General features: G+C 43.0%; 1 protein-coding gene across 1 annotated transcript in view; it reads left to right on the plus strand.

The window, feature by feature from the left end:
* The window catches only part of ARFGEF3 (ARFGEF family member 3), a 133,356-nt gene extending 129,761 nt beyond the window's left edge, over positions 1 to 3,595 (plus strand). Inside the window, 1 exon segment of the mRNA XM_032215353.1 lies at positions 223 to 3,595. Coding sequence (XP_032071244.1) covers positions 223 to 414 — 192 coding nt within the window. The 3' untranslated portion in view covers positions 415 to 3,595.
* The last annotated feature ends 20,405 nt before the right edge of the window (positions 3,596 to 24,000 follow it).

The raw sequence follows: 24,000 nt of genomic DNA on the forward strand, positions 1-24,000 counted from the left end.
CATACATGCAGCTTCTTGGCAAAAGTAAAAACACCTTTTCATACTGAACTGCCTTATGTTCTTACTTAACACCGATACTGCATTTCTTCTAAAGGTGTCCTTCCTAATTTCCCTACTGTTCTATGTGCTTCCATTTGTCTTTTGCACTGTCCTAATTTATATATTTACTTGTTCCCTTTCTTTTCCTCTCCCCCCCTCCAACTTTGTCTTTGCATTGTTTAGGCATGGACCAACATGGTTCTGACAGTTCTTAATCAGATTCAATCCCTACCAGACCAGATCTTCATCGCTCTACAACCAGTGGTATTTCCCTGCATCAGTCAATTGACTTGCCATGTGACAGACATCCGGGTTCGTCAGGCTCTGAGAGAATGGCTGGGACGAGTGGGAAGGGTTTATGACATCATTGTGTAGAAGACTTTAGTTGCCTTATCAAAGAGAGACTGAATCTAAGATACTTCGAGGAACAGAAATAAAGTGCATTTGTTGAAATCTTTGTCTATTAAAAAAAAATGGTAGAAGGATGTACATCTGCCCATTTGCTTGTCAGTAATAACTAGCAAGATCTGTTCCATGCTGTTAAATCTTAAGAGCACAGTGTAGTCATACTCATGACACCAGATAATGTAATATAATAACAAGAGCCTTTCTATTAAATTTGAAATGGGTATTCAGACAGGCTGATATTCAAACAGGCTGACAGTCTCAATATGTTTGATACTGCATCTCAAAAGGAAAAAAAAGCAGTTTGTGGAGCAAGGAAAACAGCATGGAATGGACGCAGTCATGTAATAGGCTTTGCCAAGATTGACCATTGAGAATGTAAAGATTGCTGAGATGTCTTTGGTACAGATTTGTGTTACGTCTTATATGAGGCATCTGATCCTTAAGCCATCTGAATTTAAAACAATAGTTGTACCAATGAACAGAGGAGCCCATTTATTCTAATCTTTATAAAACATCTTGGCAATGAAAACTAGGCCTCCAGACTTAGGAAGTCACTATTTCAATGTGATTGTAACAGGTTTTCAGACAGAAATACTTAACCATCTTGGAAGTACCGCATAGGCTCTATGAATTATTTCATATTGCTATAAGGGTGTCTGTCTAAAAATTATTAGAATTGTCCAATGCTGATTTGAGAAATAAGCTGAAGTCATTTTTCTCATTTTGGTGCAAACCCAAGACCAAAAATGTATTTTCTCTGTTGTGTAAGTTGCAAGTGCTAGTTAGGTTTTCTGGTTCTATATCTTTACTTATCCCTTCACTGGGTGTTAACAAATGGGCTGTGAAGTGTGTCCCAAGTTTTCTGTTTTCAGGCTTTCCATTTGTATTGCCTGGCTTCTCTGTCAGGACAAAAGAATCTGAAAATTAGGCACATGACTAGAATTTGTAGAGTTATCAAATTTATACACTTACCACAAATCTGTAAAATAGATTGTTCTCAGAGATATTTGGTGACCTTTGTAGTTTTATGGCCAAGCAGAAATATCACTCACTCATCATTCTTTTCTTAAGCCAAGCTGGGTGACATCCATAGCTGAAAATAAAGATATGTAAGAAACGTTATGTTAATTATGGGACAAATTGAGCCACCACATCTATTTTATATAAAATGTATAAATGTTTTCTCTGCGTTTTCTTGCAGAGAGTAAAATGTAACTTTAAATATTAGTGTATAATTTAATAGGCTAGTTACAATTGAGAAAAGGATACAGAAGTAAGGGAAAATATACAAGTTTATATAATGTGGCCATTATATAAAAGGCAGTTCTTGAGATGAAAAACGGAGAAAAATTAGTATCTAGTTTGTAGGACGCTGAAGTGATGGAGGTAGCTGGCTGGTATGGTTGTGAATGGAAGAGAAGAGCAGCCAATTAGGTGTTAATTCCAGTAAGGGAATTTGGGAAAGGCAGCTGTCACCTCATCTTGCCTTCACAATAGCATTTCCACCCCGACAACTTCTCACACTGAAATTGACCACAATTGTTTAACTCTGGGTCTCCAAACATATAGAAGGCTCGGAGAACGTGACGATGTTTTCCGTCCCTATAGTTGGCCAAATAGCAGAATGACTAGAACTCCACCCACCTATCCAATTTCTCTATAATGATAATTACAGAAATATAAACTCCAAATCCCCCTGAGAAGTTGCTCTGATGGGAAGCTATACGAGGTGAGGTTGTTTGGGAAAATGCAAACAAAGCACTAATAGCCTCTGGTGCTTTCTCAGTCAATTCAACATCAACCCTTTCATACGTTCAGACACAAGTATGGATTGTATATGTGAAATCACTTCTTATTGCGGACCATTTTTCCATCAGCTATTTTTCCTTATATCTGTGACCAGGGCTTAATGATCATGTTTGGTGAAGGAAGATAAGTTCTTAATATTGGAAACCTATGGATCAAGATGCACTGGGTGGTGGCAGAGGAGTTCAGGGGCAGATGGCAAGGGAGGCGTGAGATTTTTATCAGTGAGAAAACCAATGACCCACAAGATGTGCAGAGATAGTGATTAAGCTTCTTTGGATCAGTCTGGTCTGGAGCTGATGCCAGAGGAATTCAGGACACTGGTGTGAAAGTGCCTATAGGCAGCTGGTGAAGAATGAATCCCAGCTACACCAATACAGGGAAGCTCACCTTTGAACTACTGCTAAAACTGAACAACTGGTGGTCATGTTTCACTGCTAAAAAAATGATACGTAGTATGTGAGTCCGCACACTTTCCTCATGTCTTACATGAATGTGATCAAACCCTGCATCTGCCTTCTCTCTCTTTGTTAAGTCATTGTTGGATATATGCCCAAATGAGCTGTTGTATCAGCAAGTGTTAGAGGCACCAGCAAAGTGTTCTGTTGGGGTGCAGTTGGGATCAACCTTATGAGCATTGCAGCGTTGCCTGTTGTGCTAGCCTTCATTTTCAACCACAGGCATCGAACTGATTGAGTGGAAGAGCCTTAATCAGCCTTGCAGCTTGCTTGAACAGCAAACAGTCCAGTTTCCTTTGCTTCCCCGCTTTCTCGTTCATTCAACAGAAGACTTTGAATGTACAAGTTGTGTCAGCTGCTGCTGAACTCTAGTGATTGTCTATTCTGAATTATTGAATTATTTGTCAGTGCTATGCCCTGAGATGATTGTTTGATTCTTCTATTTGTTTGTTCTTTAAGATTTAAATAATGCTGTGTTTCTATGGTTCTTTGTGAAGAGGGGATTGTTTTAGGGGAACATTTTCACATGGTGTACACCTACATTGTTTGTGAGATCTTATACACGTACTCTAGTTTGTCACTTTGAAGTATCTGTTGAACATGGTAACTTGAGCAGAGAGACAGAATCACCATACACAAAAAAAGTTTAATCTGTTCTCCTGAATACTGAAAAAAAAGTTTCGATTTCAAGTGTTGCTTTTCAGTTCTGTGCTGTTGGGTGTAGGTTACTTGTACATGCTGTGCGTGGAATGACAAAGTGCTAATATTTCGTACATAAAAAGTGGAATAACAAAATGTAACAAACTTGTAGGGCCACTATTACAAAAGCAGGCAACAATTTATTATTATTTATTTCAAAGAAGGGAAGTATTACACATTCCTGCCACTACCAAGAATGACTATTGATTGTAAACCATTTCAGTTGCTGCTATTAACACAAGGGCAAGCGATAGATATACAACAGTTCCTGCTGAAGATCATAATATTATTTATTTATTTATTCGGGGTGACTGAAAGTATTACGTAACTCTAAAATGTAAATTGAAAGTTCAGCCAAACTTAAAAGAAAAACCATTCACTGGACAGAAAAGGAAGAATGTGTCTCATTCTGAGGACAGGTAGATAATGTCAAGGAAATTCATTCACTATTTAAGTGAAAATCACTGAGTGGAAGGACAAGTTTTATTTTTCATAGTTTCCAACCTCTCTAGACTTTTTATGGAAACACAGGCCATAAAACTAGGAGGCACATTTGCCTGTGGTGCAAGTGAGCCATGGGTGCACATTTGTGGAGAGAGCCATTAGACCTCATGTGTAGGCCAATTTATCTGCCCTTTCCATTTTCTAAATGACCGAGCTCTTGTGAGCCCAGAGTTCATGTTTGCATGTCCTGCAAGGCCCTCCTGGGTCAGGGAATTGCACGTTTCCAGTAGTGCCTGCAAAACAGTGGTGGGTTCCGGATCCTGGTGCAACCGGTATAGTGCAACGGGGCCCGGCATCCAGCACATGAATGCACGCAGCACGCACATGCGTCCTTACCTTCTGCAACGCTCCACAACGCCTCCACGACACTCCAAGTGCTTGGCAGAGCGTCATGTAGGCGCCATATGCTCCGTGCGCGGAAGCACTGGAGAGCTGAAATACCGGTAAGGAGCACGGGCGGGCAGGTGGTCCTCTGGAGCACCATACCAGAACGGTACCCGGTGCTCCCGGCAGGCACTGGTATGCCCGTACAGGGGCGTATCAGTTGTAATCCACCACTGCTGCAAAACCAGGCAGTCATACACTCAGTGACTTGGTCTCTACACGTCTCAGCATGAGAAATGGGCAGGGGAAAGGACATTCTTCAGGGCAGAAACTTGCACCCTATTTCACTATGCAAAGATTGGGTCGTGGTTATGGGATCTAAGATGGAATTTGCACATTCAAGGAATCAGAGGGCAGTCACAGAATGTAGTTGCTCTGGATCAATTTTATTGATTTATGTCCATAGTGCAAAAGCAATTTATATTGGACCCTGATTTCCATATTCTAAATATTCCCCTCCTAACAGCTGCAGAAGGCAGAAGTAAGGAAAAACAAACATGACAGCAGTGACAGAAAGTGTAGGAGGTGGAACTTTCACACAATGCTATTATGTATATGCAGAGTTGTTTGCGATGGCAGCTGGCAAGTTTTGTTTTGTACTATTAAAATGCTCTGGAGGAAAAAAAATGCTCTGCCTTAACTAACGAGAAAGTTGCTCTACCAAAATGAAAGAGAAACTCCAGTCTTCAAGCAATTTATTGATTAACCAGGTCCTGCAATTGTTACTTTCCCCAGACAGATCCTATGCCAAACAGTGAAATGCAACCTCCCAAAGGAGAATCTTCTCTCTTATACCAAAGATCCAATTTGTTAAAAAAGAAGAAAAATAGTGATGCTTGACACAATTGGGCTTGTATCACGAGGTAGACATGAAAAGACAGGCATCCAAACTACTCTGAAGGTGGGGAACAAGTCATTTGGGGCCCCTTTCCAGCTAACCTTTATTCTTGGATGTGCATAGTCTTTGGCCAAGATATGCAATTCTCTAAGCACTTCAAGACTTGGAAAAATATTGGTTATAAAGAACTATGAGGCCGGATGTATTGAGATTCTCAAAAGGTCCTCACAATTCGTTTTCTTTGGATTTGTTTTATGGTGGCTGATGAAAGCTATAAGGAATATCTGTTGACAAAATGTCTGGATCCTGCCATAGGTTTCCTTGTGTTCTTAAAAATAACTCCCCTAAACCCTCTTCTTCTATTGGTATATGTGGGGAGGGGAGAGGGAGGAACATACCTGAATCATTTCTCTTGTGTGTATGTTTCGGAACAGTTCGTTGTTAAGCCACTTTGCAAAATGTATTTTGTGTATATTTTGTTCAGGGGGAATTCTTAAAGAAGGATATTTTAAAACAAATCATTTGTGTTGCTAGTGTTATAGAATAAAGAGACTACAAAGAAGTAAAGCAAGTGTGATGCTTTTATTTATTTAAGTGAAATAAATAGTTTTATTTGGGAAGTTCAGTAGTACAGAACAAAAATGCTACTGAATAAGATAATTAGTTGCGTCCCCTTAATTTTGGAACAAGTATCTTTTTTGTCCTGTTAAGACAAGTGACTTGAATACCCACAGTTGTCATTCTGAAAATACAATCATGCCAAATCTAAAGGTTAACAGAAAATTGTTGGCAAGAATTTTTTCTGTTATTTTCCTTAATTCATCTTTAAAGACTGCGTAAACATTTCAAGCATGAGTGTTCCAACTGCACTAATGCACTAATTTTCATAAACGACCCTGTCTGAGAGATGCATATATGACCATGCCCTCTTCATCAGTTTAAAGTCTTAGGCTTTCCTGTATTGCACTAATTGAACTTGTAAGAAATGTTTCAGGGAAGAACTGGGCCAAAGAATCTTGTCGTCCCTGTTCCTTCTGGTATTTGGCTGTGAATTCTCAGAAGATCCAACTTGGGACAGAACGAAAAGCTGCCTTTGCTCCGTTTCTTGCCTGCAGGTGATGATGATGTTCGTCCATTGTGTTCGAAGAGGGCCTTGACATCTAACAGGTAGTGGGCTGTCCACAATGTGCAGTGCTGGGTCCCTACCATTCGGACTGGTTCAGCTGAACCGCTAGTAGGTTGGCAGCCTGGGTCACTGGAAACGGCAGCGACCCAGTCCTGCCACGCCCCTGAACTGGTTCTCTTGTTTTTTTGCTTCCGCACATGCGCAGAACAAATTTAGTTGTACTAGGCAGGCGTAAGCGGCACACCCCTAAGCAAACGGGCCAAAACCCACCCCTCATCCACAGGTGGCTGGTAAGGCCTATACGGGCATGAAATGTTCTGCCATATGTTGGGCAGACATGTTTGATCACCATTGTTGCAGCATTTGCAGTTCTGCAGCTCTACTTGCAGGTGGCAGGTCCTTAAAGATATTGTTGCCCACTCAGAGAAACAGCAGCTGTCAGATAGTGGCGTGGCAGCTATTTTGGCAGTCTTTCAGGTGCTGCACAGCAGATAATTTTACTTCACTTGTTCTGTTTGGCTCTGTGGTGCTACAGTGCTATGTGTTGACCAAGCCTAGAAGATGTTGCTATATAGGGCATCCTTTTTCTTATTGTCTGCATTGCTCTGATCACTTTAGTTGAGCTAATTATGAAGTGACTTTGTGTGATCACTGCAGGGGTGGGTTGCACGTGGCATTACTGCCGGTTAGGTGCATGCACACAAAAAAAGTGTGCATGCGCATTTGCACAAAAATAGGTCTGCACGTGTGCAAAATGTTAAAAAAAGAAAAAATTAAATTTGTGCAATTGCAATTGTTCTGTGCATACGCAGAACCAAAAATCAAGTTGGTGGCCAGTTTGGGAGTGAACCAGTTTGGGGGGCGTGGGGAACTGGTTTATTTATTTGTATGCCTTTTTAAATTATTAACTTAATTGGGGAGGTGGACAGGGTAAAAATTTAATTAAAAAAATAAAATTAAAAGCTCAGCTGATTTCCGTAAATTTAATGTTTCATCTTGTTCAATATCCTTCTACTGTAGTCGGTAGTTGGTCATCTTTAAATCAAGATTTGTCAGTTTCATTTTTTTCCATAAAACCTGTACCTCTTCCATAGCATCATCTATTTTTATCAATAATAGTAGAAATATTTGAAAGTAATTTCTAAAGTATTTGTTCATATCCATTGTTTTATTTGCATCTTTTAAAGTCCCAGTATTTAAATGCATTTATATTAAATCCATCTGAACCTGTAATTCCTGTGTAACGTTCTTTTAAAAAAAAAAACCTTCAATCATCCTTGTCATGTCAATTCTAAAAAGACTATTTTTTTTCATAAGTCATTCAACTAGTACTGAAATCTTATTTTGACTGAAAAAAACTTACCCAGTGAAAGTCATAAAATTTGCCACTCTGGACGTTCTCAATATTTAAAAAGTAATTAAAAATCATTTTCAAAGTGATTAAGAAATGAAAATTGGCAGAACTTTGAGTCCAAATAGGCTGCATTAAGCCTATGAATTTAGATGGCATTTTTTTTCAACTCCCAGCTGCTTACACTCCCTAGCCAGCCACAAAAGCATTAGTTCCTGTGGTTTACTCAAAGCTGTCTGGAGTGTGTGTGGCCAATCTCAACATCTCTGCTTGTCTCCAGAGAGATTTCACTGGCCGGGATCCTGCATCCAGCCACAAATTTCATGTCTGTTTTTCAAGAACATCTTCAATTTGCCACGGCTCCCTAAAGTATTGTATTATTGTATTGTTAACTTTTCTTACCTTTAAGTGTAGAATTCCAAGTGAGAAAGGTAATTTTAAATTTCATTTAAAAAAAAAATTCAGGGAGTGTGACTATCTCTTGTGAAGTGTGTGTGTGAGAGAGGGGGGGGGGAGAGGGAGGGAGGATTGAGAGAGTTCATAAATCATACCATGACATTGTTTAATCACTATTTGTTTACTGAGCAAGTTAGCTAATTTAGATTCATAATGTGATAAGCCAATAACCATAATTTACAATGTATAATAACTTGGTGCATGCAGTTCACTAAGCTAAAGCCAAGCCAGTTACCTTATATGATAGAATGAACCACTCTGTATGTGAAATGATGCCCCTTTGTAGCCTGGGATAAAAAGCAAATCATTTTTTTTTAATAAATAGAATGCATAAGTGGGCCCAAGTCAGATTACAATCATGGTATTAGTAGAGGCGACTAACACATAAACCTCTTTGTCCCCATCACAATGCTGCTCTTGATATAAGTTAAGAGCTTTCCTTATTAGGGTCATTTCTACTCAGGCCTGTAGTGGGGACCAAATATGAATATCCACTTTCTGGGCCAGCTGTTGTGTTTTTCATGCATTGCATTCAAAGCTAAAATGTAAATAATCTTACTCTGCATAAAGTATTACTTACAATAGCATCCTCCACCCTCCTGGCAGCTTTCTGAGGCATTTGCCAACCAATCCCTAGGTATTGTTAGGCAGTCCAGCTTTTAACCATATTTTCTGGGAAATTTGGAGGTGCATCCACAAGACTTCTGTTTTGAGGCTCTAAAGCAGTGTTGCAAACCTATGGCAGGTCTGCCCAAAGTGGTACACAGAGTCATATCGCCCGGCATGTACAGCCCCGCCTGTTGCTCTTCTGGGTTTCTGGTGCGCATGTGCACACCATGATCAGCTGGCCTTCACGAGCATGGTAATGCCATAAACTGGAAGAGCTGGTCTTCTGGTTTCCACAACTGATCATTGCAAACGCATGCACTCCAGAAAACTGAAGTTCTGATTTCCAGTGTGCACATGCGCACTGGGCAGCTCCTCTTCCAGGTTGCTTCCCCAACAAATGTGCACACTCCCTTTTCGGCACTGAGTGCCAAAAAGGTTCACTATCACTGCTCCATAGGCAGAATGTGTTTCTTGTTCTGTTATTGTTTGTAAGCCACCAGGATTATGATACAAAGTTGGGTGCTATATAGTTCTTTTTAATACATAAATAAGATGCTGGTAGCAGGGGTGGGTTCTGGCATTCACTACTGCTGGTTCATTCGTGGGCGCTGTGCGCGCATGCATTGTGCAATAAAAATTGTTCTGCCCATGTGCAGAAGCAAAAAACAAGATGACAGCACCTATGGTGCCATTGGGAGAATCAGTTCGGGAGTGTGGTTCCAGCGACCCAGGCTGCCAAACCACTATTGGTTCGGCCGAATCGGTCTGAATCTACCACTGGCTGAGAAGGAGGGGTTACCTGTTTGTCGTCCTTTTTGTATTTTTTTTTTCCCTTTCACAAAGCGGGTTACTATCCTTTCTGGTAAATCATTTGCCTTAAGAACTCGAAAAAGCTGCAAGATGACACAACGTTTTGCTTTCGACTGGCAGGCTTCCTAATCAATGGCTGACCTTCCTTGCATTTTACTTTACAGCTCCTTCATTTATTTTTCAAGACCCAAAGTAATTACGATAATCTAGTCTGCTGCCTTGTGTTACAAAATCGATGCAGTTTCTACCCAGTTGTCTCCTCTAAAAGTCCAAAGCTACTGGCGGTGGGGTTATTCTCCTTTTGGAGATGTCTCAGCACTCTTTCAGAGCCATAGTCTGTGAAGCAGGCGATCTTGTCTCAGGTTTCTTATCCAGCAGGAACAAAGAACATTTGTGCTTTCTTCATTTGCTGGCTTCAGATCAGATGTTTTGTGATGGAAATAGCACTTATTAAATATTTAATAGTTCAAATTTCACCCTTTTGGTAAAATAAAATAAAATCCTCAAGGTTATGTCTCCTTCAGCAGGATCAGTGAGCTCATGAAATAAGTTGCTAGGAGTGGGTGAGAATTGGGGGGGGGGGGATAGGAATCAAAATGCAATATCCTGTATTACTTGATCAAAGAAGAAAACCTCCTAGTATTTCAGCTCAATACATTTGTGTCAGGCGTCTCTCCATCAATAACCAAGAAAGAAAACTCCCAACTCCATTGCTTGTGGAATTAAAGATACTTTTACTGGTTATAAAAAGATAGCAGCGATAGAAAAGCAAGATCTGAGCCAAAAAGGCGCGAACAAGTATATATCAAACGTTTACCCAGCACCCTTCCACCCAATCACCCCAACCCAATAACCAATCTTCACCTCCCTAAGGTGTCATGTGAGTTGCATGTTCAAAAGTTCTCATTCAGTTGGTATGCAGAGACGGTTGACCTTGATCAAGTCCAAACACAGGCCATCAGCATTTGCAGAAGATGGTGAGATTCAACCCCCCTCCTGATAACTCCTCCAGTACCATACGGTTTCCTTCCCAAATACCTTAAGCCCCCACCCTCCTGGTTTCTGTGGCAGCCGATAGCAAGCAAGTGAAGTAGAGGCTGACAATTTGTCTTTTAATAACACCTATCTAATGATGATCACAACAAAGCCACTAATCTTTAGCACCCATTGTCCAGATTACTCTGTTTTCACTGCTGTCTGGGAGTTGCACAATGAAGTCCATTGCGACCTCTTCCCATGGTCTGTTAGGGCTGGCCACTCGTTGTAGCAGTCCAGACTGGTCTGTTGGGAGTGCCAATTTCATAGCTGTCATCAGCTTATCCTGGCTTCCATTACTGTCATGCTGTGGTTTTCTCAACAAAACATCCCCCAACAAGGTTTTGGGTTCTTGTTGGGACAGCTGGGGTTTTTGTCTCTGCTGCATGTTCTGGGCAAGAGTATTCAATCATCCCTGGCTGGCCCTTTTCCTCCATCGGTGGTATTGGCTCATCCACAATCATCAATTTCCTACCACCGTCTTCCCACTTTATCGTAGGTTTCCACTTGTCAAGCCATGCAAGCCCCAAGATTATTTTCTCCAGCATTTCTGGAGCAACAATGAATCTGAAAAGCTCGCAGTGGCGGCCCACTTGTAACTTCACCAGTTCAGTTACTAGCGTGGGTTGGGGCTCTCCAATTAGCATTCCATCTACCTGCTCATCTCAAATGGGACAGGCTTGCATGGCTTGACAAGTGGAAACCTACGATAAAGTGGGAAGACGGTGGTAGGAAATTGATGATTGTGCTTATGCCTAGTTGCTTGACAATCGACGTGCTGATTAAGCATCAAGCGCAACTGGTGCTCACAACTGCTACAACTTCCCCCTCCAACCCCGTATTAGGCACTTGAAGGTTAACTTGGAAGGCGAAGGGGCGGATGGGTGCATTCACCATTGGGCCATCTTCAGCATTTTTCTCCTCCGAGGCCTCACCCTTGGTAGGACTCTTTGTCACCTTAAGTTGGGGATCCGCTCCAGAGGGTGTTTGCTTTTTTCCTCCTCCGAGACCTCCCCCTTGGTAGGACTCTTTGTCACCTTAAGTTGGGGATCCTCTTCCAGAGGTTGTTGACCCTTTTCCTCCTCCGAGGCCTCCCCCTTGGTAGGACTCTTTGTCACTTTAAGTTGGGGATCCTCTTCCAGAGATTGGTTGCCCTTTTCCTCCTCCGAGGCCTCCCCCTTGGTAGGACTCTTCGTCACCTTAAATTGGGGATCCTCTTCTAGAGGTTGCTGGCCCAGATGACTCTTTTGTGGTGGCATCTGGGGCCTTCTGTTTTCTGCCGTGGCGGTTGGTACGCACGTTCGTGGCAATGGGGCTGGAGCCAAGCACTCTGATGCTTTGTGGCCAAGTTGACAGCAAAGGTGGCATTTTATTTGCCCCCACGAGGAAAGTGACCTGGTTACATGTCTAAACTTAGGAACCACCTCAATCACATTTTTCCACTATCCATTCTGTAGCTTGCCCCTTGGTAATCCCTTCTTCCATTTTGAGAACCTTTCTCTGTAGGAAGGTTGGGCAAGAACCTTTTGGGGCATTGCAGGGGAGACTGGAACCGGTGGGGAGGTCAATCCCTCGGTTGGCCACTGCCCAGTTGTCTGCCATGGTGCCATCTGCTGAGGAAGGGGCAGTACCAATTGGAATCCCTTCCATCCATGACCTGGGATTAAGACCCATCCCGAGGGTGCCTGATTCACAGGTTGCAGTTCACCCAATGATGGCTGGTTAGGGGGGTTTATGTGCCAAGGGCCCCTCTGCTGGCTTGGAGGAATTCTGGTCCAAGGGCCCCTTTTCTGGCTTGGAGGATTTCTGGCCCAAGGGCCCCTCTGCTGGCTTGGGGGACTTTCCCATGTTGATGGTAGAGGAGGAACCCACTGGAATCTTAACCATCCATACTCTGGGAAGAAAGCCCAAATTAGTGATTTAGTGATTAAATTAGTAATTTAGAAACAATAACATCTAGGTTGGAAATGGCTTATTGACCCTTTTTTTTTGAAACAGAAAAAATGTGCTTATGATTGGGGACTTCGATGATTAGAAAAAAATGTATAATAGAAAAAAGTTAAGTTTTTGTAATCAAAAAGTAATTCTGTAACTGCACTTACATTTGTTGCAGATGTTTTAAGTGGGCATTTCACCTAGATACTCTGTTTTCCCCAAAATAAGACCTCCCCGGATAATAAGCCCAATTGGGCTTTTGAGTGCATGCACTAAAATAATCCCTCCCCCCAAAATAGTCCCGCCTCCAAAATACTGCAACACAGCAACAGCCATGAGGTGACTATGCTCGCCGCCTCCTGCACCTCAAAAATAATAAGACCTCCCTGAAAATAAGACCAAGTGCTTATTTTGGGAGTCAAAAGAAAATAAGAGCCTGTCTTATTTTCAAGGAAACACGGTATATGTTTTTCTATGCATAAGATATAGTTCTTCCCTATTACCCATTACCTAGATATGTATGGATTTTTCTATATGATACTATATCTCTATTGTTTTTATTGGAGAACTCAGCTTTTATACAATAACATTACTAGTATTCAGTACTGACTATTCAATCTTTAAACATAAAAGAAAAAGATATTCCAACGCTGTGAACATGTTTTTCATGTTTTCCTTTTGCAAATATGCATTCTAACTGCATTCCTGTCAAGAATCTTCACAACTAAATTGGATCAACAATGGCGTGGGAAGATGATCTTTGGATTTTGTTTCAAAACTATGGAACAGGGTTGTTGTGTTTTTATAATAATTTTCATTTCCCTCTTAAAGACATTACCTACATGTATAACAAAAAAAATTGTATATTTAAAAAAAACAGGATTAGAAGAGCTCTTGAGAGATCAGGCATAAGACTTTCAGAATTTGTCTGCAAAGCTTTGAACAGCCTTTTTTTGGGGGGGACAACTAAGGGTTGTCTGGATTTTTAAAGCTCAAAACTAATTAGGCTATCCATGGATATTAACCTCCTGAAGAGCTTAACTATCAATTGCTGGGCAGAAGGAGGCCATTCTTCTCCCTTCCAGGCCAGTAAGCTTCCCATATTGCATACAGCTGGCCATTAGCACTAAGAAGGCTTAGCCCTACTCAGCTTCTAAATGTAAACAGATGGGCCTAGTCCTGCCGCCTGGGTGTTTTGTGAAAGGCCTCTTCTAATAAGGCCATTCTTAGTAAGCCTTAGTAAGCAGTGGTTCTCAACCTCCTTAATGCCGTGACCCTTTAATATAGTTCCTCATGTTGTGGTGACCCCCAACCATAAAATTATTTTCGTTGCTACTATGTAACTGTAATTTTGCTACTGTTATGAATCAGAATGTAAATAACTGATATGCAGGATGTATTTTATTGTTATAAATTTAACATAATTAAAGGATAGTGATTAATCACAAAAACAATATGTAATTATATATTGTGAAATATTCATTTCTAATTACAAATAAATGAAATTTTGAATTGAAGCATGGTGTAGCACAGGGGTCGGCAATCTTAAACACTCAGAGAGCCATTTGCCACAGAAAACATTGGGAGCCACAAAACCTAGATGGGTGTGGCCAACTCAACATCACTCCCACCCAGTCACATGACACACACACACCAGACATGCCTACCCAGGTTTCATAGCTGAGTGTTTCTGTGGGAGTAGGGTCTCTCTTCTCTCCCCCTCCCTCTCATTTCTGTTTTCTCTATTTTTCCTCTCCCTTTCTCTTCTTTCTTCCTTTCTTTCTTTTCTTCCCTTTCCCTCTTTTTCTTTCTTTCTCACTGAATACGATAGCAAATCCAAAATAAAGTTATTAATTGTAGGAAATTGCTTCTCTGTAATCTTTTCATAGTGAACTCTAAGTTGATAAAAGCTGGCAAGATTGTACTAACAGCAAGGCTATATATTTTGATTTCTTTTGAGTTTGACAATATAATACGTTATCCAAAATTATAAATAATCTTATTTTCAGATACATTTTTTTGCCATCTCTGTTATTTTCTTTAAAAAAAATCAGACTTGATTCCAATTTGTGCCTTCTGTCAAACTGCAGTTTTCTTGGCAAGAGATCTTGCCATTGCTTTCATCATAGGTCTGAGAAAGTTAGTTTTCTTTCTTTCTTTCCTTCTTTTCTTCCTTCTTTATTTCTTTTCTCTTCCTTTCTTTTCCCCTGATTTGTTTCCCTCTCTCTCATTCTCTCCCTTCGGCTCTCTTTCATTTCTTTCTCCCTCTCCCCTTCCCCCTCTAATTTGTTTCCCTCTATTTTCCCTCTCTCCCATTCTCTCCTTCCAGCTCTCTTTCCTCTCTCTCTCTCTCTCTCTCTCTCCCCCTCCTTTTCTCTTTCATCTTTCTTGCGCATGCAAGCAAAATACCCTCCTGGGCCGGGATCACGGCAGCGGGGACAGCGTCTTCTTCTGCTGCCACCACTAAGAAGTGTGTAGCTGGCGGCACTGCACTGCACAGGAGAGCCACGCTGCGCAGGAGACTCCTCAGCACCACTCAGGTCAGTGCCAGCCTCGGTTCTCTTTGTGTTGGCTCAGGAAAGAGCTAGAGCAGCCGTCTCTGGATGCAGAGAGGGAAGAGTTCCAGAGCTCTGTGCAAGGAGAGCCCTGTGCGGTGCAGGAGAACTGGAGCTCTTCCCTCCCTGCACTGAAACAGCTGCTGCTGCTTCCCATTCCCCTCCTTCCTGAGCCAACACGAATGAGACCACGGCTTGCGCTGACCTGAGTCTGGCGCTGAGGAGTCTCCTGCGCAGCGCGGCTCTCCTGCATTCTGCCGCCTTCGGCGAGAGGAGCAGCAGAAGCCCCTCCCCTACTGGCGCAAGGTTTTGTTCTTTCCTCCTCCGGCCATGTGCGCAGTGATCCCACCTCGCAGACTTCCAACCAGTAACCTCCCCCTCTCGCATCCCCAGTCTGGTCTCCCTTCCCTTCTTCTCTGTTTGGTTTCCAGCTAACAGTCTCCTCCTCGGATCCCGGCGAAACTAAGCAGAGACGGCTCAGCGGAGCCAGGCCTGTGCCGGTGGGAGGGGGAGGGAAGTGATGTCAGATGGAGGCTTGGCGGCCGCCACAGCCTCTCATCAACTGCTGCCCTTCTCGCTGCCTAAGCCTCTCCCTTTGATGCAGCTCAACATTGGCGAAGGCGTGTGCCCTGTAGGAGCTCCCGGGCAGGAACAGTCGCTGAAAAACACCCGCAAGGGAGGCCGGCTGGACTGCCCTGCTGGGAAGCCCGTCAGTCTTCTGGCACCTCTCCTTCCGCCGCGCGGGGAACCCGAGTCGCTCCTTCCCTTCGGCTGGCTTTTCGTCAGCCTCTCCGCGGGAAGCTCTTCAGCACCTCTGTGAAAAGGTCATTTGACCCCCCCCCCCAAAGGTGGTGTGACCCACGGGTTGAGAACCGCTGCACTAGAGTCTAGTGGTGAAATTCAAACTTTTTTACTACTGGTTCTCTGGATGTGGCTTGTTGGGCATGGTGTGGTGGGCGTGGCAGGGGAAGGATACTGCAAAATCTCCATTCCCACCCCACTCGGGGGCCAGCCAGAGGTGGCATTTGCTGGGTCTCTGAACTTCTCAAAATGTCCGCTACCAGTTCTCCAGAACCTGTCAGAACCTGCTGGATTTCACTCCTGCACTAGACAACCCATGACCCTGAATTCAGAGATATTTCTTTACTTAAACAGAATGACCAAGGACAATAAAGTAGTAAGAACAGGAGCCACCCCTTGCCATCTTGACCACAGCTGACCGCCCTCCAGCAGCCAATGGGTGGAACCAGTCTATTCAGTCTATAGTAGGCTAGAGTGGGTCAAGCCAGTGATAGTATTGTAGCAACCACAAATTTGCCATGATTCAATTCCATGGGAGTCCTGGGTCCTGGATTTTGGACACTTTCTGTAAGTTAGCCCATTTGAGATCCCTTGTTTCAAAAATTGTTGCCCTGTGATACACTGTTTTGCCCAGTTAAAGATTACAGATACTAGAGTTTTAGTGGTACATGGATAGAGACGAATGACTGATAACTGGTGTGGAGCTGTTTCATGAGCTGATTTATGAATACTTATCTCAGAACAATATGCTATGATTCTGAACCACTGCATTTTGCAAGCACTCTCAAACTTTTAAAGGGTGCTCAATTATATATCTGGCTGCATGTATAATGGCTAAATAGATTTGGAGAGGACCCTGCACTTTTGCTAATTCATGCAACAACTTTTTAAAGCCACTAAATTGAAACTTGGCCCTTTAAACTGCTTTCATTAAAAATCAAAAAAACATATTGATGATGAATAGGAAATGGAAGAAAGAAACAAGCGTACTTTCTGACAGATGTCTCCTGCCAACTAAAAATCATTGCTTAACAGTACTTGTATTGAATCCTAGCTATTTAGTAACCGGACCAAGCTTACAACACACCAAATCAAGTAATCATTTTCGCTAGGTTTGCAGAATAGCAAACCATAAGCAGCAAATTACGTTTTAAGCTAATTGTGTTGTGCAAAGCTAGCTACCTCCAGCTACTCAATTGTTTTCTCTTTAATGAGATTCACTAGGCATAGCATAATCATTCTGCACAAACCCTGAGGACTGCTAGGTGGCAGGAAAAATATGGGGTTTTTTGGGGGGGGTTCCTTTTGCTATCTCTTGCCTATCCAGATTTTTACAATCAAGACACAGTAGGGTGATTTCGGGTGGAAGAAAAATAGGAGTGAGAAAACACAGTTACAAGTGGAACACAATGCCTGAACCCCTCCAGTGCAAATTTGTGATCAAAGCAAAGGGACTGTAAAATAACCTTTGAAACCATGTTGTGTCATATCTGAGCAAGGACAAAGGTGAGATGAGAAGAATATGATGCCCACTGGCTTTGAGACTCGGCTCCTTGTGGCTGCTGGCCTTTGCTCAAACTACTGGAACATCATTTTGTTTCTAAGATCAACAGGGACAATAAGCATGTGATCTCTACATCCAAGGGAAAGTTTTTTGAATTGAGATATGCATTATTGAAGATGGCATTTGTTGTCAGGCCCCTGGAAATTGTAGCTGCTGATTTAATTTAGCAAAATCAAAGGTGGAAAAAATTGGCATGATGCAGAAAACAGGAATGGATGTGATCACTTCAGGGGGGGGGGCAGTTCATAACATTGCACTTTGTCAGGAAAGGTGTCATGGCAGGTGTCCTTTCTTTTCTTTTTTTATTTTTTTTAAATATATTTTATTCATTTTTCACATTCCATTTGCAATCACTTATATACAGGGTATTTACTATAACAAAAGAAAAAAAAGGAGATAAAACGAACAAAAAAAAGGAAACACAACTCATCATTCACAACCCCACCTAACCCTTCCATCCTCCATACACCCCATCTACCCCCTCCAACTTTCCTTTCTCCCTCTAACACTCCCCTCCTACTTCCCTTTCCCCTCAAGCCTTCCTTCTCCCCTTACTCCCCACACACCCTCCTTACATTCCCCTTACTCCTTCCTTACTCCTCCCTCTTCTTTCCCTCTACCTCCCTCCTTGGTGTATGCCTTTATTCGAGTGTTGTTTGATCTGATAAAAGTAAAATGAACCAAGGAAAAAAAATAAAATAAAATAAAAAAAAGAACCACCGTATATAAATACATTCTTGTTCTTATTAAGACTATGTTAACACCCCCCACCCCACCCCCACAAATCCCCATCCCTAATCCTCCCGACTTCCCAGGGCCCACACCTGGCACTACCTTCTGTCTAAAATATCTTGTATACATATGGATTAAAAAAATAAAAGTAATATGTCAAAAAAAAGAAAAACAGAAAAAAAAGAAGAGAGAAGAGAAAAGAGAAAAGAAAAAAAGAAAAAAAAGAAACCACTCTTTGTGTTGATCTCAGCCCCCCATCTTTATCTATGCTTAAATAGTATAAATCATTCTATCTATATTTTATTCTCGTCTCTTACTTCTTTGCTATTTACCCCAACCTTCTGTAGACTCTCCCGTTCCTCTTCCTAAACCTTATGATCCCTTCCGATAAAATTTAAGCAACGTGGTTCATGCCACATATTCAAATTACTTTGCAGAAGAGTAATCAAGCTTTCCCTTCTAGTAAAATTTAAACAGCGTAAATGATCTTTCTTAACCTCCTTTTCAAACAGTAATTCAAAATAATCTAGCCAAGCTTCCCCTTCTTAGTAAAGTTAAGCAGCGTAGATCAAATATTACTTTACACAGAAATCAACTTCTATCTTAAGATAATTCCAACCGACTTTCTCTTCTAATAGGATTTAAATAACGTAGTTCATTCCACATGCATTTTACCCTCATCCCTTACTTGTCTGATATTTACCACTATCAAATTTATGCTAACATTTGTTTGAAATCTAACTCAAAGCAATTTCAACCAACTTTCCCTTCTAATAAAAGTTAAATAACATGGATCATTCCACATATTCAAATAATACTTTCAGCAAGAGTCAGTTAACCTTCTGTTTTAAAATAGTCCCTTCTAACAAAGTTTAAACAACATAAATCATTCCGCATTCTTTTTACACCTATCTTAAGATAATCCCAACCGGCTTTCTGTTCTAATAAGCTTTAAACAACGTAAATCATTCCACATATATTTACCCTCATCCCTTGCTTGTCTAATGTTTACCACTATCAAATTTATGCTAACGTTAATTTAAAATCTAGCTCAAAGTAGTTTCACCCAGCTTTCCCTTCTGATAAGAATTAGTCCGCTTTTCTACCGGAGAGAGGTCTCAAACCCCCATTCAGTCCTTAACTTTGGCGAATATTTTGAAATGTCTAAATTCTCGATCTCCGTTTTTCTGCTTCTCCGAGGGAGGAAAGGCTACCCCCTCCATCTTGCAGCCACATGGCCTGCCGTTTGCCTTCTCCTTCCGCTTGTCTCTCCTCTCTTCCAAGTGAGTCAGGAAGTCCCGCCTTCAAAGTCCTGCAGTAGAAATCTTGAGCCTCCGAAACAGAGTTAAGACGAAATCTTTGATTCTCAAATGTAACCGTGATGCCGGCAGGGGCCTCCCATCTGTATCGAATCTGTTGACTCCTAAGCTCTTTAGTTAAAAAGGTGTAGTCCCTTCTTGCTTTCAACATCTGGAAAGGTATATCTTTGAAGACAATCAGGACCTGGTCATCAACTCGGAGACTGTTGTTATGAAACTTTTGCACAATCGCGTTTCTAGCTTCTTTTGTAGAGAAATGTATAATTATGTCCCTCGGGAGCTGTCGCTGTTCCGCTATCAATGAGTTCTGGCGATAGATTTTCCGAATCTGCCAATCAAAATTAAGTCCCGGGCTTCCCACCGCATGGCTGAAGGCTTCAGCAAAGGTCTGTTTCAGATTCTCTTGCTCCTTTTCACGGAATCCTCTGACTCTTATTGCAAATGCCTTCCTATTAAAATTTATCATCATAAGCTGTTGTTCAGTGTCTCTAATTTTTTGTTGTAAAATTTGAATATTGGTAGTCAAATTAAAATTAGCCTTCTCCAAACTTTCCAATTTGTTCTCTATTTCAGCAGAATAATCTGACAGGGCAGACACGGCTGCAAACGTGTTCGCCTTCATTTGATTAACTTTAGACTTTAAATCATCATATAGTTCCAATACAAATTCCTTAATTTCTTGTTTAAAATCATTAAACATTTTAAAGAAATATTCCTGTGTTAAAAGTTCTCCAGTAGATGGCATAGGAGACAAAGGCTGTGGTTCCAGTAAAAATTCTTTAAATTCTTTAGACACATTTGTAGCAAAGCGCTTCTTTGACCTGGGTGCCATAATAAATACACAAGTAAGCAGCGCTTTGCTCCCCTCTGTTTCCAAAGAAGAAGAGTTTATTTTGTTAAGGAGCGGTCTGCAGGAAGATAAAACCGGCTAAGTATATCCACTATCAATCATCCACGGAGAGAAATCGCCATTTTGAAATCCATTTAGACAAAGAAGTCTCTAAGACAAATGGTGCTGGTATTTAAGATAGTAATAAAAACATAAATCTCACAGGGGTGGGACCCGCCCGTATCGATTCTAGCTTGAAAAAAACTTTGTTTTGTCCTGGGGGGGGCTAGCCTGTCTGGGGCTGCCAAAAAAAAAGGCAGCTGAGAAGAACTGGCTGGAGATAAAAGCTCCGCTCCGGCTGGATCTAATCTCTATCCACAGCCAAAAAAAGAAAAAGGCTGTGGCTTACGAATAGACCCTAGCCTACAGAGCTACTCCCTGCCCCTTTCTTAGCCAAAAAGGGGTGCTATCTATGATCTTATTTAGATATACAGACCAGATCTCTGAGGAGCTCGGTGGAGCCCTCCTCGGCAACAGGCCACGCCCCCAGGAAGTCTCGTCCTTTCTTTTATATAACTTTTTTTACCACACTTGCGAGAATCCCATAGTTGGGTAACACAAATGCTCTTCATTCAATTATGTCAGATATATATCCATATATATTTAGATTAGCACTAGAACTAGCACTTAGACTTATATACTGCTTTACAGTGCTTTACAGCCCTCTCTAAGCGGTTTACAGAATCAGCATATTGCCCCCAACAATTTGGGTCTTCATTTTACCTACCTCAGAAGGATGAAAGGCTGAGTCATCCTTGAACCTGGTGAGATTTGAACTGCCAAATTGCAGGCAACCAGCAGAAGTTTCCTGCAGTACTGCACTCTAACTACTGCACCACCGTGGCTCAGACTAAATAGTTCTGAATTCAAATGGAACTAATTCCCAACTAAGATTGCAATTACGCCTGTCATGGGGCTTGATCTATCCAACTATGACAGCCTGATGTGAAGATGTGACCTGTTTTTACAAAGTCCGCTAATAATTTAGATTTAGAAACAAAATGTTTTTTTCACTCTCTTATAAACGCATAAAAAGAGCAAACTTTACCTCTGATTATTACTATTCCTGGCAACTCTATTGAATTTTTTGGTAAAGTAACAAATGATTTAGATCAAAAATTGTCAACCAGGGACACAGTGTTGCTGTGGCCCAGTCTGGTTAAATGGAAAAGAAAGAAAAGAAAGTTTCTAATATGTTTAATTTTGCAATGCTTGTGGGTATACAATATTTTTTGTTGTTCCATTGTCTGTGCAGATAGAGAGATTGTCTGGTTTGCTGACTCTAGAACATGCAACATATAATTGTCCATGTGAGAAACAATTTTCAATTGCTGGAAAGATGTTGGACTGGGCACATTTACCAACAGCATGCGAAGAAAGAAACATTCCCAGGGTGGTTCCCTTCGGGCAGGGTCATGCTGTTGCCAGCAGCAGCAAGGTTCATGAGGATCTTGCCCATCTGGCGGGCCCTGCCACTCGCTGCACCGGCCATGGCTCCCCCGGCAGAGGCGGCAGAGGAGGCCCCCGCATGGAAGTGAGCCACAGTGGCCCCTGCAAGAGCACCCTCCGAGCTCCCCACGACAGGCAGACTCCAGAATAACGGACTGCATGGGGCCCCTCTGGACATGGGCGGGGGGACCCCAGCTTGAGAGGGAGGCTGGGGGTGTTCTCCATGGGTGTAGTGGGGTGGCGCGTGGGCGCTGCCATTGGTCAGACCTTGGGACTGCTGGGCCGGGTGAGGCTGGTTGGGGGAGACGGTGCTGGGGCTGTCGGCCTTGTGGAAGTTGTTGAGCATCTCCTTGGAGGAGCTGCACTCGGGCTCCCTCAAGTGGATGGCCCTTGAGAGTGAGACGTCCAGGATCTCAGAGGAGAAGTCCTCGCTAAGCAACTCATCCAGGTCATCGTAGCTCTCCGTGTCTTTGGCAATGCTGTTGTTGGAGCTGAGGCTGGCCGAGATATGCACCGGGGTCATGCTGGTGATCTGAAACCGCTCTTCTTCTTCAACTGGACGTCCACCGGACCCCCGAAACCTCCTCCCTGCGAGAGCAGGGCCAGGCTCTGTGGCAGAGGTGCCCTGGGAGGGCAGGAGGAGACAAAGGCGGTGGCAGAGGCTGGGGGAGGTGGCGTTGGCTGGGCCAGCAGGCCGGGTGTGAAGTCCTCCAAGCCGGTGGTGGTGATGCTGCTGCTGCTGGCCCACCGAGGCATCATCGCAAGCTGCACCATCTTCTTCCTCTCCTGTGCCTCCGCCGCTGAGTCAGGCTGCTGCTGCTGCTGCTGCTGCTGCAGGTGGTGCTGCATTGGGGCAGGCGGGAGGAAGGCCCAATGCCATCACTGATGATGATGATGATGATGCCTCCCTCAGGTGCCAGCCGGGCTGAGGAGAGGAGGAGGAGGCTGCCACCTGTACCCGGCTTCCCTCAGCGGCGGCCACAAGAGGAAGCGGCCGGCGTCCCCTGAGGAGGAGAAGTAGAAGGAAGGAGCTGCCCCTGGTGATGCAGACACGAGACAGCCCCTGCCGGCCGCAGCTCCATCCAGAGACACCACTGCCGCCACTTCACGGGGCACCCATCGGCCGCCCCAGCCCCGCTGCACCTCAGGCTGACACTGCCACTGCCCCATCAGAGCCGCCTTTGTGAGGACGTAGCTGGCTCGCTGTGAAGGGGGGTGGAGAGCGCGTGCGGCCAGTCAGGCTGAGGAGACCCTCCGCCTCCTCTGGAGCTCTGCTGGGCTGGGCGGAGGGAGGCTGGCTTAAGGGCAGTGGGCGGCGGCCGAGGGATGGCACAGGAACTGCCCTGCCACAGACAGCAAAGGCCGGGCAGGAGGGGAGGGGAGAGAGTGGAGAGGGAGGCTGAAGGGCTTCAGCTCCCCTTGGTGGAAATTGTTGAAGCTTGTCAGAGGAGGGGCAGAAAGGGTAAAGGCTGCAGTTGCAGCCCAGATACACATATAAAGGGACCATCGGGATGAAGCTGGAGAGAGGCCGAACTGTTCCGAATATACTATACTCACGAAATGAACGCTATGGTAAATGACACTGCTCAATTCCAATGCAATGTCACACGAAATAATTAAATCAAAATGAAAATAAATCGAAATCTATGAAAATTCAATATAACAATGCAATCGTAAACATTGAAATGGAATCGTAAAATATTTAGTATAGCATGTGTTGCTTTTACGTCCAACAGATGGTGCTGGTTTTCAAAAAAGCATGTTTTTACTTGTCACAGGTGTAACATCTATATAATATAGGTGTCAGGCCTCCATTTATATTCCTTTTTAGAATTTTGGCCTGCCACACTTTCTCTTATTTCATTATGCTGTTTCTTTAAGTATAGTCAATGGGGAGGAGGGAATAGAAGGAGTAGGATTGTGGAATGTATTGTTTTCATTCTTTACTAGAAGCAAGGTCATCCTTTGTCTCCGCACCAGTACACCTGACGGAAGAAGCTGGGCATGGACGCCAGCGTGGAAGAAGATTGGACCATGTGATGGACTGTGGGTGTGGGGACAAGATCATGAACTTTTAACTGGGTGGGATTCTGATGTAACTTCCAGAGTTGGATCCCACAGCACGATGCAACCATGCCTGTCTTATTAAATTGGAACTTTAAGCATAGTTTTGCCTTCGACTCTGATTTAATTCTGCATGGTATTTGAAACGCTGACATAATTCCAACTCTAC

Source organism: Thamnophis elegans, chromosome 4, assembly GCF_009769535.1.
Source record: "Thamnophis elegans isolate rThaEle1 chromosome 4, rThaEle1.pri, whole genome shotgun sequence".
In the NCBI taxonomy this organism is placed as follows: Eukaryota; Metazoa; Chordata; class Lepidosauria; order Squamata; family Colubridae; genus Thamnophis; species Thamnophis elegans.